General features: G+C 45.9%; 1 protein-coding gene across 1 annotated transcript; it reads left to right on the top strand.

Annotated features, from left to right (window-relative positions):
* The first annotated feature begins 892 nt into the window (after positions 1-892).
* On the top strand, positions 893-13,573 carry LOC148516816 (UMP-CMP kinase 2, mitochondrial-like). The gene is made up of 5 exons (XM_088479520.1): positions 893-1,641; positions 4,586-4,697; positions 7,001-7,202; positions 7,287-7,520; positions 12,908-13,573. Exons 1-5 carry the CDS (start codon positions 958-960, stop codon positions 13,026-13,028), a joined length of 1,353 nt encoding a protein of 450 aa, XP_088335646.1. The 5' UTR covers positions 893-957; the 3' UTR covers positions 13,029-13,573.
* The last annotated feature ends 952 nt before the right edge of the window (positions 13,574-14,525 follow it).

Below are 14,525 nucleotides of genomic sequence, written 5' to 3' on the forward strand. Positions count from 1 at the left end.
CTCACACACACACATATTTACCTCTGTATATCAGTAACACCTAACACCCCCCTTCTGTCTGTCAGTGCCCCCACACACACTTACCTCTGTATATCAGTAACACCTAACACCCCCCTTCTGTCTGTCAGTTTCCCCCCCCCACACACACACTTACCTCTGTATATCAGTAACACCTAACACCCCCCTTCTTTCTGTCAGTTTCCCCCCCCCACACACACACTTACCTCTGTATATCAGTAACACCTAACACCCCCCTTCTTTCTGTCAGTTTCCCCCCCACACACACACACTTACCTCTGTATATCAGTAACACCTAACACCCCCCTTCTGTCTGTCAGTTTCCCCCCCCCACACACACACTTACCTCTGTATATCAGTAACACCTAACACCCCCCTTCTTTCTGTCAGTTTCCCCCCCACACACACACATTTACCTCTGTATATCAGTAACACCTAACACCCCCTTTTGTCTGTCAGTGCCCCCCCCGCACGCACTGCCCGGCTATTGACCCGCTTGCGAGCGCTATGCACTTGCGAGTGGGTCTGAATCAGGCCCATAGTGCGGACACACTTGACGATTTGTCGTACCGATGTGTTGGAATCGGTCAAATCGTTAAAAATATCATCTAGTGTGTAGGACGGGGCCTTAACTGTTTGTGTAGAAGGAGGTGAATTTTTCACAAAAAAGTTTTGTCAATTGTTGTCATCTCTTCTCTATGTGCTGCTGTGTGTACAGGACAAGGAATAGATCATCAGTTTAACAACTGCAGAGACAACTAACTTCTGTTTCCTTGAAAAATTCATGATCAGCTGAGGAAACAGAAACCAATCCTGTAAGAGACACTCAGCTTGTTTGTACATGTGAGTTTCGTTTCTCTTGGACGATTTTGCTTTCATTTTCCCTTCTCCTCTGCAATAGCAGGGAAGCACAGTGTGGCTGTGTCATAGATATCACTGATGCTGGGCTGGAGCAGTCACAGGCTCTGCCTGCAACTCTTGTCACACATTAGATCTAGACATACACACAGCAGAGTTATGGCCAGTTCTATCAGTCATTGCAGTGCAGGAAGGAAGTCTCGGCTGTTTGCAGTGGAATCTAATTGTTATTCTCATCCCTTCTATTTTGCTTCCACAGACAGTGGAGATAGTGGACAGCAGATTCCCTCTGTGACTGCGAATGACTGGCCCATGCTGGCTGATGGGGGTTGTGCTTATTCAGTATGTATTACTATAGGACCCCGAGTCAGGGCAGCAAGGCTGCACAAGTCACTAGGGCAACAACTGTCTGAATTGTTTCATGGGAGTCAGGTGTGTAATCTGGTCTCCTATGTACCAGGGAACCTCCATGGATCCCTAGAGAAGGGGTTTCTAGTCCTGGATCCCCGCAGTTGCCCTGACACAGAGAATAGGCTGTACGGCATCCTCAGGGAGTATAAGGAGGACATCCAGCTGTGCAGTTACAGGGAAGGGGAAGGAGACCAGGTCTGGCAATGCCTGTGGGAACTGAATGGAGGAGCGAAGGAGATAGAGAGGTCACCAGTTATGAGAATGGACAAAGCGATGCCATCTCCATTTGTGGACAACATCAAAGGCTCTGCTGTGTATTACTCTCTGGAAGATGCCTGCGCTGTACTGCAAGAGGTGAGTTACACAGTCACTGTACAAGGTGAAGGCTGTAGTGATTGGTGATACCTGTTTTATTTGTGATTATACTAGATGAGATTCAGGATAAACTTTCACATCAGTCAGCAGTAGATCTGCTAAATACACGTTCTGTACACATATCACTCCAGATGGCGATCAGGACAAGCAATGTCTGCCTTTTACTGTATATTTATTAAACATTTATAGGAAGATAGAATAAGTAATAAAACCAAATTGGGTATTAGCAGACAGACAGAGAGATAGACAGTGAGCCCTGCTTGCATGCTTCCAATCTATAGGTACACAGGAGTTTGTCACATGAGGATGAGTTATCTATCTATCTATCTATCTATCTATCTATCTATCTATCTATCTATCTATCTATCTATCTATCTATCTCATATCTATATATCTATGGGATGTAATCAGGATGCCGGCGGTCGGAATGCCGACCGACCGAATCCTGACACTGAAAGCCCGGCATGGGACTAAAGATAGGCGTCTAAATACCGACGTCTGTCATTAGCCCCACTTCGAAATCCCGAAGCCCGGCTTACTGAACATAGGTTAGCCGGATGCCGCGAGCTGTTAGCTGCGTGGGGGAGGGCTAGGTTTAGGGCCCCCCTCCCCCGGTGGGAGGTTTAATGTGCGGGTAGGGGGGTTAGGAACCATGCGGGGGACTTAGGGTTAGGCACCACCCCCGGAGTCTTATGGTTAGGCGCCCCCAAGGGAGGGTCAGGGTTAGGGGGGAGAGGGGAGGGTTAAATATACTTACCAGTCGGCATCAGGATTATGATCTGTCCGGCTTCCAGGGTCGGGATTTGAACCGACAGCTTTTCATTTCATACCCAACTCTATCTATATATCTATCTATCTATCTATCTATCTATCTCAGCGTTGGGATCCCGGCTTCAGTATCCCTACCACCGGCATCCCAAAGGTAAGTGTCAGTGGTTAGGGAAGAGTTTGCTTTAGGGTTAGGCACTAGGGGAGGGTTAGGCACTAAGGGGTGAGGGTTAGGTTTAGGGTGCGGGGAGGTTAGGTTTAGGCACTAGGGGGAGAGGTTAGGTTTAGGCACCAAGGAAGGAGGGTTAGGGTAGGGGTAAGGATTAGTGGTACTATACTTACCTATAGGTTTCGGCATCCCGACCTTCGGGAACCCATACCCAACCCAAATAAACATATAAGGAATTTTCATTAGTCTGGCTAGAGTAAATGTTGATGTGATTGGTTGCTAAGGGTTACAGTACTTTGCACCAGATTGTTAATATGTATACTTTCTGTTTATATTTATTCTAGGGAAAAATTTATAAAACTATTCTTGTCATAGGAGTTTACTTATGTTCAGTGATGGCGCTAGTACACCCCTTCCCTGCTGGTGTCCCCTTTCACTCCGCTACCGCCCACTTATACAATATATGTGTGTGGTCCAGGGCCCCCCGATGACGAGATTCATGCTGAATTGCGTCAATCGGCATTGTGTAGCGGTGTCAGGGCTGCGATGATGCGATCGTGCAGTCACACCCTCAGCTCTGCCCCCAAACTTACATCATGCCCCTCTCCATGCCTTCTGCTGTGCCGACCTGTCGGCAAGTATGCACTGGTAAGGTTTCATTCAGTAAAGAGCAGTTATTTATCTTGTATTCCCCATAATGCCTTTATCACTCAATCTTATTGAGGTTGTAAAGTTTCTATATCATCAGTGTTATTTTTATGCTGTGCCTCTTAAGTTTTATTATGGAGTCTCCACATACTAGTCTATGTCACTTGGATGCCCAATGTTTTTTGCAACCCCTATGTACAGCCTTCGCTTGATTCTTTCCTTACCTATATGCTGGTTTCTCTGACGAAATTGACCCTCCCTAGGCAGACAGTGAGTGGCTGTCTGTCTATGGGACTTCTGTGCAGGTAATTGGTGGAAGTGGAACTAGTTCCACCTACCATTAGAGGTGACGGAACTCAGTTCCACCCCTTTCCTGCCCACTTTAACCCTTGCTTATAACTACCTGAGGGACGCAGCGGCTGTGCTACAGTATATGCAGAGACACAGGAGTCATCTCAAGTAAAGCCTACTGCCGGCTTCTCTGATCCGATGCTATGTCCAAAGATGCTGCCATCAGATCAACTAACCAACTCAGGTTACTCAGGCCAGTGAAGCTGCCACTGGGTTTGCCACGTTTAGTAAATGGCACAGACGCCCGTCTTTTCTGGGACGCCTCGTGATGCCGCCCCCAAACGCCAGCAGCATGTCAATCATTGTGCAGCGTCATGTAGGTAAACATCTGGTTTACGTGTATATCTCTGAGTTAGAGCCTGAACCTGATCACAGCCTGCCGACGCGACAACCTATAGCTCTCCTAAACATTCACTGCTATGGGTTATTTACATTTAAGCAAATACAATTTTTAAGCAGTCCCTCTAAATAAATACTGTAAAGGGGCCTATCCATTACCCGACTTTTTGAACAATCCAACCTATTGTTAACAAAGTCAGGTAATGGATAGTCGGCAAGGACCAGCGATGCACGTGCACGCTGGGTCCTTGCCGTCCCCGACTGTCTACGGAACATGCTGGTCAACCTGACGACGCTCGTCAGGTTCCCCATGTTCCGAGATAGGAGGTCAGGCTCTGCACTGAATGACTATCAGTGAACGGCGTACAGTGTGGGCACCGCACCTCGGCGACCTGAAGGTCTGAACGTTTAGACGTTGAGACTTTCAGGTCTGCTCATGGATAGGCCCCTTAATGCTCTTTCACCTCACCAGCTCAATCTTTCTCAACTTTCTGTTTGTTTCATGTTCACAGCAAATTGTACTTTTTGTAGGGTATGTGTTGTTTTATTATCCTAATATACTAGTATTTACATTTTGTCGCCAGTATTGCACGTTTGTACTTCTAATAGTGAAGAGTAGCATATATATATATTTATATTTTCCTATAGAGTTCCACAGTTATCCCAGAAGCTCAACTGGTTTTAGAGTTAATGAACCAGAATACTATTCCGGAGAGAGGACACTTTCCTATCATTGTTATTGAAGGACTTGATGCCACAGGTAAGGAACAATGGATGATTACGTTATCGGAGTGTTTAGCAAATAAGCTTGAAAATAATATGTTTATTTTTTTTATTTGAAAAGATGTGTTGTGAGTAAAGTACTCCCAAATTCCATATGAGTTGATCATAACCTGAAACCTAAATTATTGATTATGCTATCTTTAATATCTTTGTATATTATTTTATTCTAGCATTATTTATATAATAAGTAAGAAAGCGTGTCTGTCTGCTTGTCCTTTATGCATGGCCAGAGTTTTGGACCTAGCTCCACCAAAATTGGCAAGGTGATGTAGTTTGACCAGGATTAGGCCTAGGTTTGAACTTTGGCCCTGATTCAGAGCCGCTCGTAAGTGGCCGCTCATTCGTTCTGACCGATGTTCGCACATCTGCGCATGCGTACGGATTTTAATACGCAAGCGCGAACCAGTCAGTGCGGCCGAAAATCGTTTGTTCGCTATATAGCGAATGCCTGCTATTTTGAGTGACAGAAGGAGGCATATGTGGGTGGTAACAGGGGAAGGTGCTTGAAAACGGGGGTGTGGAATTAGATCGCAGGCGTGCTTAAAGGTCAAAACGGGCGTTTTAAGGGAGTGCATAATTAATACAGCAGCGTCATTGACCACGTCACTTGTTTTTTTTTTACTCCGAACTGCTCGCAAAATAGCGGTTGAAAAAACCAGCCACAAGAATAGCGAGCAGTTCATACGCTGTTCGATGTACTCGATTAATCTAATAAATAGCGGACATGACGTATGGTGCGAGTGGCAAGGGGGCGTATTTTTCAAAATTTCAACCGCAAGTTTTGCTCGCTCGTTCAGACTCAGAGGCGTGAACGAACGACCGCAAATAGCGAGCGGCTCTGAATGAGGGCCTTTGTCAGGGCCACACACTGTCACACAATCCTTAAAAAAGGAGACACTCTTAAATTACACAGATTCCAGGGCTGGCTCCAGTGGAAATTGGCAGTCTGCCAAAAACCTGTGTGAAAGTATCCTTTCACGGTCTGAGCAAGTGTCAATCATTATAACATATTAAATCCAGTGGTAGTCCTTTACATGCATGTTAGCAAACAGTAGGGTCCTTTTCAGGATCAATGGAATGGGGTTACAGGCGAGGACAATGTAAACAAATAAAGGCTGCAGGTGTAGTTCAGGGTCCAGTATTCAACCCGGGCAACGTCGGGTATCCCAGCTAGTGTTAAATAAGTGAATGTTTTAATAATGTCATAATGTCCATATTAACCCAATGTGTATCCAGATATATTAGCTATGTTTTCTCATAATGCATAGTTAAAGCTATAGGGGGCTGGAAAGGCATAGCAACATATCTAGACATTTGCTGGCGGCATCCCCAGTTTACCCCAAAGTGTATATAAAATACATATATACATGAGGATTTAACAGTAAAGAGCGCCACCCAGCTGTAGTGCCATAGCCGCTGCATCTCTTGCTATTATGGTAGTTATGCATTTTGCCGGCAGCTCTGACCTCTGACAGTTATCACAGCAGTATAATACAGCAGGTGGAATAAATGAGGTTGCATGGACTAATAGTTGCCCATTGGCCCATAAAGTCACCCCCCATGGCTACTCCCAAAGCACAGGCTTTTACCAAGGCAGCAAGTGGTGTCCATGGGCATAAAACACCTCACATGCTTTCTTAATCCTTCTATACCAAAATAAACAGGCCTTTCCCAGGTGTTTCATATGGGATGTAGTTAGTTTGCAGGCGGACGGGATGCCGGCTGTTGAAATCCCTGTGCCGGACTCCCGACCCGGGACTGAACATAGGTGTCTAAATCCCAACGCCAGATTAGACACCAAAGCCGGAATCCAGATAACCAGCATCCCGAACGTAAGTATAGTGGGCCGGGTTAAGTGTTAGCCGCGGGTGGGGGGTTAGGTTTAGGTATCACGGTGGAGGGGGGGGGGGGGTTAGGCTCCCACGGGGGTGGGTTAGGCTTAGGCACCACCTTATTAGGGTTAGGCTCTAAGGGGGGATGGTTAGGTTCAGGCACCAAGGTGGGAGGGTTAGGTTTAGGCACTAACGGGGAGGGTTAGGGTGCAAGAAGGGGGGTTAGAGGCAGAAGGGGGGGTTAGCATAGCTACGTGCCCCTGTCGGGATACTGAGCATCAGAATGCCGTTCTCGGTATATTGACAGCTGGCATCCCGACTGACGGTATTTCATACCCAACCCGTTTCATATGACTCATTAACACAGTGTGCCTAACAGTAAGTGAATACAAAACACACCTATAGAAATATATACTGTATGAGCAATTTGCCATTTTCTCTTGTGAAGGAAAATCTACACTGACAGAGTCACTCACGTGTCGTCTGAAAGCCACATTGCTTAAATCACCACCAGAATGCATTAGCCAATGGAGGAAGCCATTTGACGAAGAGACCTCCCTGATAAAGAGAGCATACTACGCCTTAGGTAACTACATTGGAGCTGTGGAAATAGCGAAAGCATCACAAATATCTCCGGTTATCGTGGACAGGTCAGTTTCAAATAATATTGACTGCAGTGGTCAGTTTTATCTAATGTGAAGATGTTATATAAAGTATCTATGTGATCTTTGTAGGTTCTGGCATAGTACAGCTGCCTATGCCGTAGCCACGGAGATTGGGGGTGGTGTCCACAACCTACCAGATCACCACCATGAGATATACAGTTGGCCAGGTGATCTCCTTAAACCCGACCTCGTCATTTTATTGACTGTCTGTGACGAAGAACGAATCCGTCGTATACGTCAACGAGGGCTGCAAGAAACCCGAGAAGAAAAAGAATTAGAGGCTAACAACATGTTTCGACAGAAGTAAGTGTAATAAACATCTGTTAAATCATCTTTTCTGGTATGAGATACAATATGAACTAGACATATTAAAGCATTCCATGCCACTATATGCAGGGCCGCCAAGAGCCGCGCCAGGCCCGGGTGACAGGGACGTGACCTAATCGCGGGAGGCATGGCCATGCCACCTTAGGAAAAAAATAAATTTTAGCAGCGCCGCTTGCGCTGGGAAGGGGGCGCTGTGAGCCCATCAGCCCGGCTCACAGCCAATGGGGGGGCGTAATCAGCGTGATCGCTCCCCCTATAGGCATAGGAGACTGCTCCAGCCATTTTAGCAGCCCCCGCCGAGCCCCTCCAGCATTTGTACCCTCTCCCCCCCTCTCTGCGTCCCTGACTATATGGTGCGATTGAAATGTAAACCTACAATAAATGTGATGTAGATAAAGACAAAAGCTCCCTATTGCACAAATGCACCTATGTAACCAGACATACATTGTGCTGGCTCACATGCTGGATTACTGAACTGCCCCTACAATGTCAAAGAAACAAAAGGAGCACAGGTGTACGTAATGTAGGAAAGTTTATCTACACATATTCAATTAAGTGCACATATAAAATACAAATACAGTATTGTGATACCCCAGTAATCATAGGGCTCTGCGAATGAGTACATTTTAAGTGTTTAAATGACCTTATTGTAAGTAACAATAGATGTTATTTAAATATACTGTATTTTTAATAATTAACTTGAACTATATGGTACTGATGCCACGTGAGGGACAATAAAATAGCCCAGGACATTTTATAAGGACTATGTTCCTCTGCATATTTAACTCCTTGATGGATCTCCTGGGTGGCCAGGGACACTGGGACAATGACTGCAGGAGCGGGCGTAAGGAGAAGGTTCTGGAGGTCCCCGCGCTGTGTGCCCAGCGTCTCACGGCTCCAGGCAGAGAAGGCCTGCGTGGGAGATTGGGCAGCAGTTAAATGAGAAGGGGACGCGCGCTGTGTGCGCAGTTCCCGGAGAGGCAGGGGATAAGGTGGCTGTGCGCCTGGAGAGGCTGACCTTAAGCGGCTCGAGTGACCGGCGGCTGAGCTGAGACACGACTCCGGAGGTGAGCTGAAGCGGGGCTGACGGGTCCCGGCAAGCAGGAGATCATACACCACCCTGAGTGACAGCCGGAGGGTGTGGCTATAGGCGGAGCCCAGCTGAATGGTAGACACTGCTGGGAGAGGCAGGGAGACTCCGTGCTACTGAGCCAGGAGGCGCGGCTGGAGGCGGGGTTGCCAGCGCTTATCTAGAGGAGCTGCTGAAATAGTATTTGGCCGGACCGCAACGCAGAGTGGTAAGAGGCAAATAAAACATCCTCATCTATTATTATACACGGCTCATCAAGCAGTAATGTACCCCCGTAGATGATCTCCCAGTGCACGTCAGACAGTCTTGCACAGCCACTAGAACTTGCAGAAAGTACTTTGATCCAGATGTATTACCGCGGAGCCTAATTGATGCACCCAGCCCACCGCAGTGTAGTCAGAGGAACCCCTTGTTAACCACCCGTAGTTACTGTGAGGACAAGCGGATCTTAAAGTAAAAAGGGGGGGAAGCCCATATATAAGACCTAATGGTCTAATAATCGGTGCCACGAAGTTCACCCCGGACAAGGGATTTATTTAATAGTATTATACGGCGGAGAGAGCTTGCTTCATCACCACGACTTGAGAGAAGATAATACATTTCCAACTATAATATACTATTTAGTGCCAGTCTAAGTGAGGAGCCTCAGTTGCGGGGCATCGTTGCCAGGAAAACATATTGCTACAGATTAAAGTAAAGGATCAAACAGATTAGTGACAATATTGTTATGCCAAACATACAGCATTAACTTGCAAGGATTCTTGCTACCCGCAATAGATTATGCTCCAGACACAGAGACTTCAGTAAACTTTGACTAACTTAGTTTCTGGCCACGTCATCAACCCGGGCAACATTGTGCACAGAACAGGGACTAGCGCTGTACTAGCAACAGGTAGTGAGCTCACGTACCAATTTATATATCTAAGTTTATCGTAGTGATTACAGTAAAGTATAGATAGCTATAATATTTCGTTAGAACGTAGTGGGATGTCCATACGGGACTTAATTGTTAATTGACTGTTACCTTGATTGTGCATTGTTTGTAATTTTACTTGCATTGATCAGTTCTACTGCGGAGCTCAGGAGGACGACTGTTGAAGCTATTTACTAGCTGAGTTCCTGTACAATAAAAAACCATAGAACGTGCCTACATTTTATTGTGTGAACTAATGTCTCTGCGAAGCCATGTCATAATCCGGTGCATTGTTGCTTGAAACGTTTGTATTCCTAAATTTAAATTGACAGTTTGCAGATAGTCACTACATCGATAGAACGAACCCTCACTTCAACCTGATTAACGTTCTTGGCCACTCAAACTATTTAATACGTTATCTCAAAGAAGGCGGATATAACAGTATCATGTAACATATGCCAGCATGAATAGATGGACACACAAGTTGAAAGAATTGTAGGTCAACCACTGAAGGTTATATTCGGTATGTGTGTGCCTTCTGAAATATAGTTTAGATGTACCTAATTGATATGGGCAGTGGGCCCTCTTACCCAAACTGGTATTACAGCCAACCACTTTCTACCTGGATGGCCCAGGCTGATATGACTGTGGTAGTCTGCTAAGTCGGGGCCTTATTTATCAACGAGCGTTGTCATTCACAACGAGTGATAAAACTTGTTGCGTATGATGAATGGTGCTCCAGCCAATCAGCTCCCAACTGTCATGTGTTAGAAAAATGACAGTTTGGAGCTGATTGGCTGGAGCACCATTCATCATACGCAACAAGTTTTATCACTCGTTGTGAATGACAACGCTCGTTGATAAATGAGGCCCTCGGTATGTTCTGCATGTGCCGCGACCTTGATGATGCAGAGACCTGTTGGAAAGATCCTCCACTGAGCCCGGACCACTAGCACTGTAACTGGAAGGTCACCAGGGTGTGTGGGAGGTGCTAGTGCGCGTGTGTCAACACTTCCTGGAGCAGCGATCAACTGAGGTGTTTCTTGACCAATCAAATGGGGTGGTGTTATGAGAGGAGGTATGCTGTATTGTCTCAGGGGCTGCCCTTATATATCTATATACCGTATATACTCGAGTATAAGCCGAGTTTTTCAGCACAAAAAATGTGCTGAAAAAGTACCCCCTCGGCTTATACTCGAGTCAAGTGTAGCGCTGACCGGACGGAGTTCGGTCAGCGCTACACACTGCCAAACACACAGCCGCCAGAGCCGGCAGCTGCGTGTTTGGTGTAATCAGCAGCCGCTGAGAGTCTGTCAGACTCTCAGCGGCTGCTGCTGCTCCCACTGCGGGAGCCATCTTCTGGCTCCCGCAGTGGGTGATGGGAGACACGTCGTCATGACGACGTCTCTCCCATACAAAGCGGCCGGAGGAGCGGACAGCGGCGGGACCAGGAGCAGGAGTTTCAGGTAAGTGTTTATTTTTTTTTTTATTCTTTTCACGTCTCTCTCTACTAGGGGGGGGGGGACTACAGGGGGCACTACCAGGGGGCGATGACTACAGGGGGCACTACCAGGGGGCATTATCAGGGGGCACTACCAGGGGGCGATTACTACAGGGGGCACTACCAAGGGGCATTATCAGGGGGCGATTACTACAGGGGGCACTAAAAGGGGGGATTACCACTGGGGGAACTACAAGGGGGCGATTACTACAGGGGGCACTACCAGGGGGGGATTACTACAGGGGGCACTAAAAGGGGATTACTACAGGGGGCACTAAAAGGGGGGATTACCACTGGGGGAACTACCAGGGAAGGATTACTACAGGGGGCACTACCAGTGGGGGATTACTACAGGGGGCACTAAAAGGGGGGATTACTACTGGGGGTACTACCAGGGGGGTATTACTACTGGAGGCACTGAAAGGGGGGATTACCACTGGGGGCACTACCAGGAGGGATTACTACTGGGGGCACAACCAGGGGGAATTACTACTGGGGGCACTACCAGCTGCTGCCATTTCCCACACTAGGCTTATACTCGAGTCAGTAAGTTTTCCCAGTTTTTTGGGGTAAAAGTAGGTACCTCGGCTTATATTCGGGTCGACTTATACTCGAGTATATACGGTATATCACCAGAGATGAGCACAAGGATTCGGTTTGATTTGGACCTGGATGGGGACTGTGATTGGCTACTGCTGAGAATTTAAGGCAGACCTTGAAACCATACACTAAACCATACATACCTCCTCTGGTGAAATGACCGACTGCAGTTGGACAAGAAACACATCAGAGAATTGCTACTTTTCTATATTATTATTTTCCTTTTCTTTGGGGCTCAGCACCCCATTTTTGTGAGCAGCAGATGTGTGATTTTACTGTGTCACTGGGTATTCATCAGCACCTTTCCTTTCTTGCATCTAATTTTGTGGGATTGCATCAGGGAATGTGCATGGTAAAGCGATATAAAGACATTACATAAAGGCCTGCACAGTCTATGAATGTATGGGAATACTCCAGATTACTAATGGCTCCTTAGGGCCCTTAAAGTCACGTCCTCTTGTGTGGGAAAATTAGGTTTATGGCCACCACAAACTTGGGAACTGCCTGTAATGAGACAGCAATGATCTAATCACTGCTAAAGAACACTACTTGCTTCTAAAGCTGGGTACACACTTAACGATGTATGTACCCACCGATCCGACCGCCGACCCCCCCCCTGCCGACGGACCGACATATCGGGTGGTCCGTACACACTGGGCGATCCAGTGCCTGACCGCACGATATGCTGTTCCATGATGCATGGGATTGTCTGCCGCATCATCCGGGAGAGCGCACTACACGATGTAGTACATACACACTGCACGGTATTAACGATTTGTCGTTCCGATGCATCGGAATCGGCGGAATCTTTAACAATGTCGTGTAGCGTGTACCCAGCTTAACTCTCCTGGACTTCACGGCATCACTGCATTATCTTAGTCACTGTCATATCCTGGTTCTCATCCTACTTATCAAAGCACTACTCCAGTATTTGTCTGGGTCCATCTCCTCTCCGCTTCCTCTAGTTTATTGGAGTACCACGAGGCTCGGTCCTAGGTCCATTGTTCTTCTCTGTCTGTACTACCTCTCTTGGAAAACTAAAGAAACACCTTTGGATTTCAGAATATTTGTTTTTTTTAGAGAATAAAATAAAATATATATAATACAATATATTAATAAATATATATCACATAAATCATTGCCGTTCCCCTACAACGTTCCTCACAGCAGATGCACTTTTGTGCATACTTACATTTTTCACGGAAACATCAACATATTTTTCATCCTAACTTTACTGACTTCTCTCCTTGTTTCTCTAGAGTGGAAGAAGCGTACAGGAGAATGGAGAACCCAGGGTGTGTCATCATGGATGCCAGCTCTTCAATGGACACTGTTTTACAGGAGGCATTATGCATTATAAAGAAGCACTGTGGGATCTAGTTGTACATAATTGGAGGACTGTATATAAATCAGCGGGTGGAGATAATTCTGGGGCACCTAGACTGTTCCAGTGCCCCCTGCATGACATTCACGGGTGTGTGTGACCAGTGTGCTGCATGGTGCGACAATGGAACACGGAGCCCCTCTTATTCCTTATACAAACTATCAGAAACATTTGTCTGTGTGATGTCTGCACTTTAAAAGTTGAATATTGTAAAAAAAAAAAATTAAATGATTGTATTATTGATTATTAATGGGTCTACAAAGAATGCAAATACATCTAATGCTGACCTCTGCAGTAAGATGATTAGCTGCTTAATATAATGTCGCCCTATTATAGGTACACCCTGATGATGGAGGGGAAATGTATAGAGATTACTAGACATCAGCTTTCCAGGAATATTTTCTGCAGGATATAAAGTGGCACATTTATTATAGGCCAAACCAACCGGGCTTTATCCTTAACAAATCAGTGCTTTGAATTCTGAGGTGAAAAATAGCAAATGAGTGACTGTGAAAGGAAGAGCTGCTCTTGATAAAAAATTTTTTAAAGGTGTAAAGTATGACAGAGGAAGTAAAAGAATAATACAGTAATTCTGTGAGTGGTGAATTCATTAAAATAAGGTTATATTATAATAAATCAATTAAAATAACAAACGCTGCAAAATCATATTCAATGACGTTAGATAGGGGACCGGACAATTCAGAGAATAACACGGCTAGTAATTACAGACAAAAGGGTCTATGTACTAAGCCATGGAGAGAGATAAAGTGGACGGATATTAAGTACCAACCAACCAACTCCTGTCATTTTTCAAACACAGCCTGTAAAGTGACAGGAGCTGATTGGTTGGTACTTTATTTCCGCCCACTTTATCTCTCTCCAAGGCTTTGTACATAGACCCCAGAATGACTGCTGAGCAAAGTCAGTGGGGATTCAAGGCTCACTTGTTTCAGGCAATAGCCCATAGGGAATAGGTACGAGATGGGATCCCGTCAGAGTCAGCATATCGACACCTGACGGTATCCTAGCCTTCCCCCTCTCCCTAACCCTCCTTCCCCAATGACTAAACCTAACCTACCCCTAGTGTCTAAACCTAACCTCCCCCTCCCCACACCCTAAACCTAACCCTCCCCCCTTAGTGCCTAACCTTCCCCCTAGTGCCTAACCCTAACCATAATCCCATAAACCGGGATTATGATAAGTGTCAGGTTTCCGGCGTCGGCATTTTGACTGTCGGCATCCCCTTTGTCGGGATACTGAACGTATATCCCGTCCATAGATTACAGACTATTTAAAATGTGTAACAATTTTCTAAATTATATTCATAGAAAATTATTTCAGCAGTTTGTCTAGAAATAATTTATAGCTTTTTTTTTTTTGAGAAAGTGAAATGAGCTTGTTCCGTCAGTGAGAATAAAGTGTTGGTGCTAGCCTTAAACAGGACCAGTTTTAGGAATGATTCAATAACTGTTGTGACACTTTAGCGCCACCAT

The sequence above is a fragment of the Taudactylus pleione genome, unplaced genomic scaffold (assembly GCF_031769625.1).
Source record: "Taudactylus pleione unplaced genomic scaffold, aTauple2 ptg000238l, whole genome shotgun sequence".
NCBI lineage: Eukaryota > Metazoa > Chordata > Amphibia > Anura > Myobatrachidae > Taudactylus > Taudactylus pleione.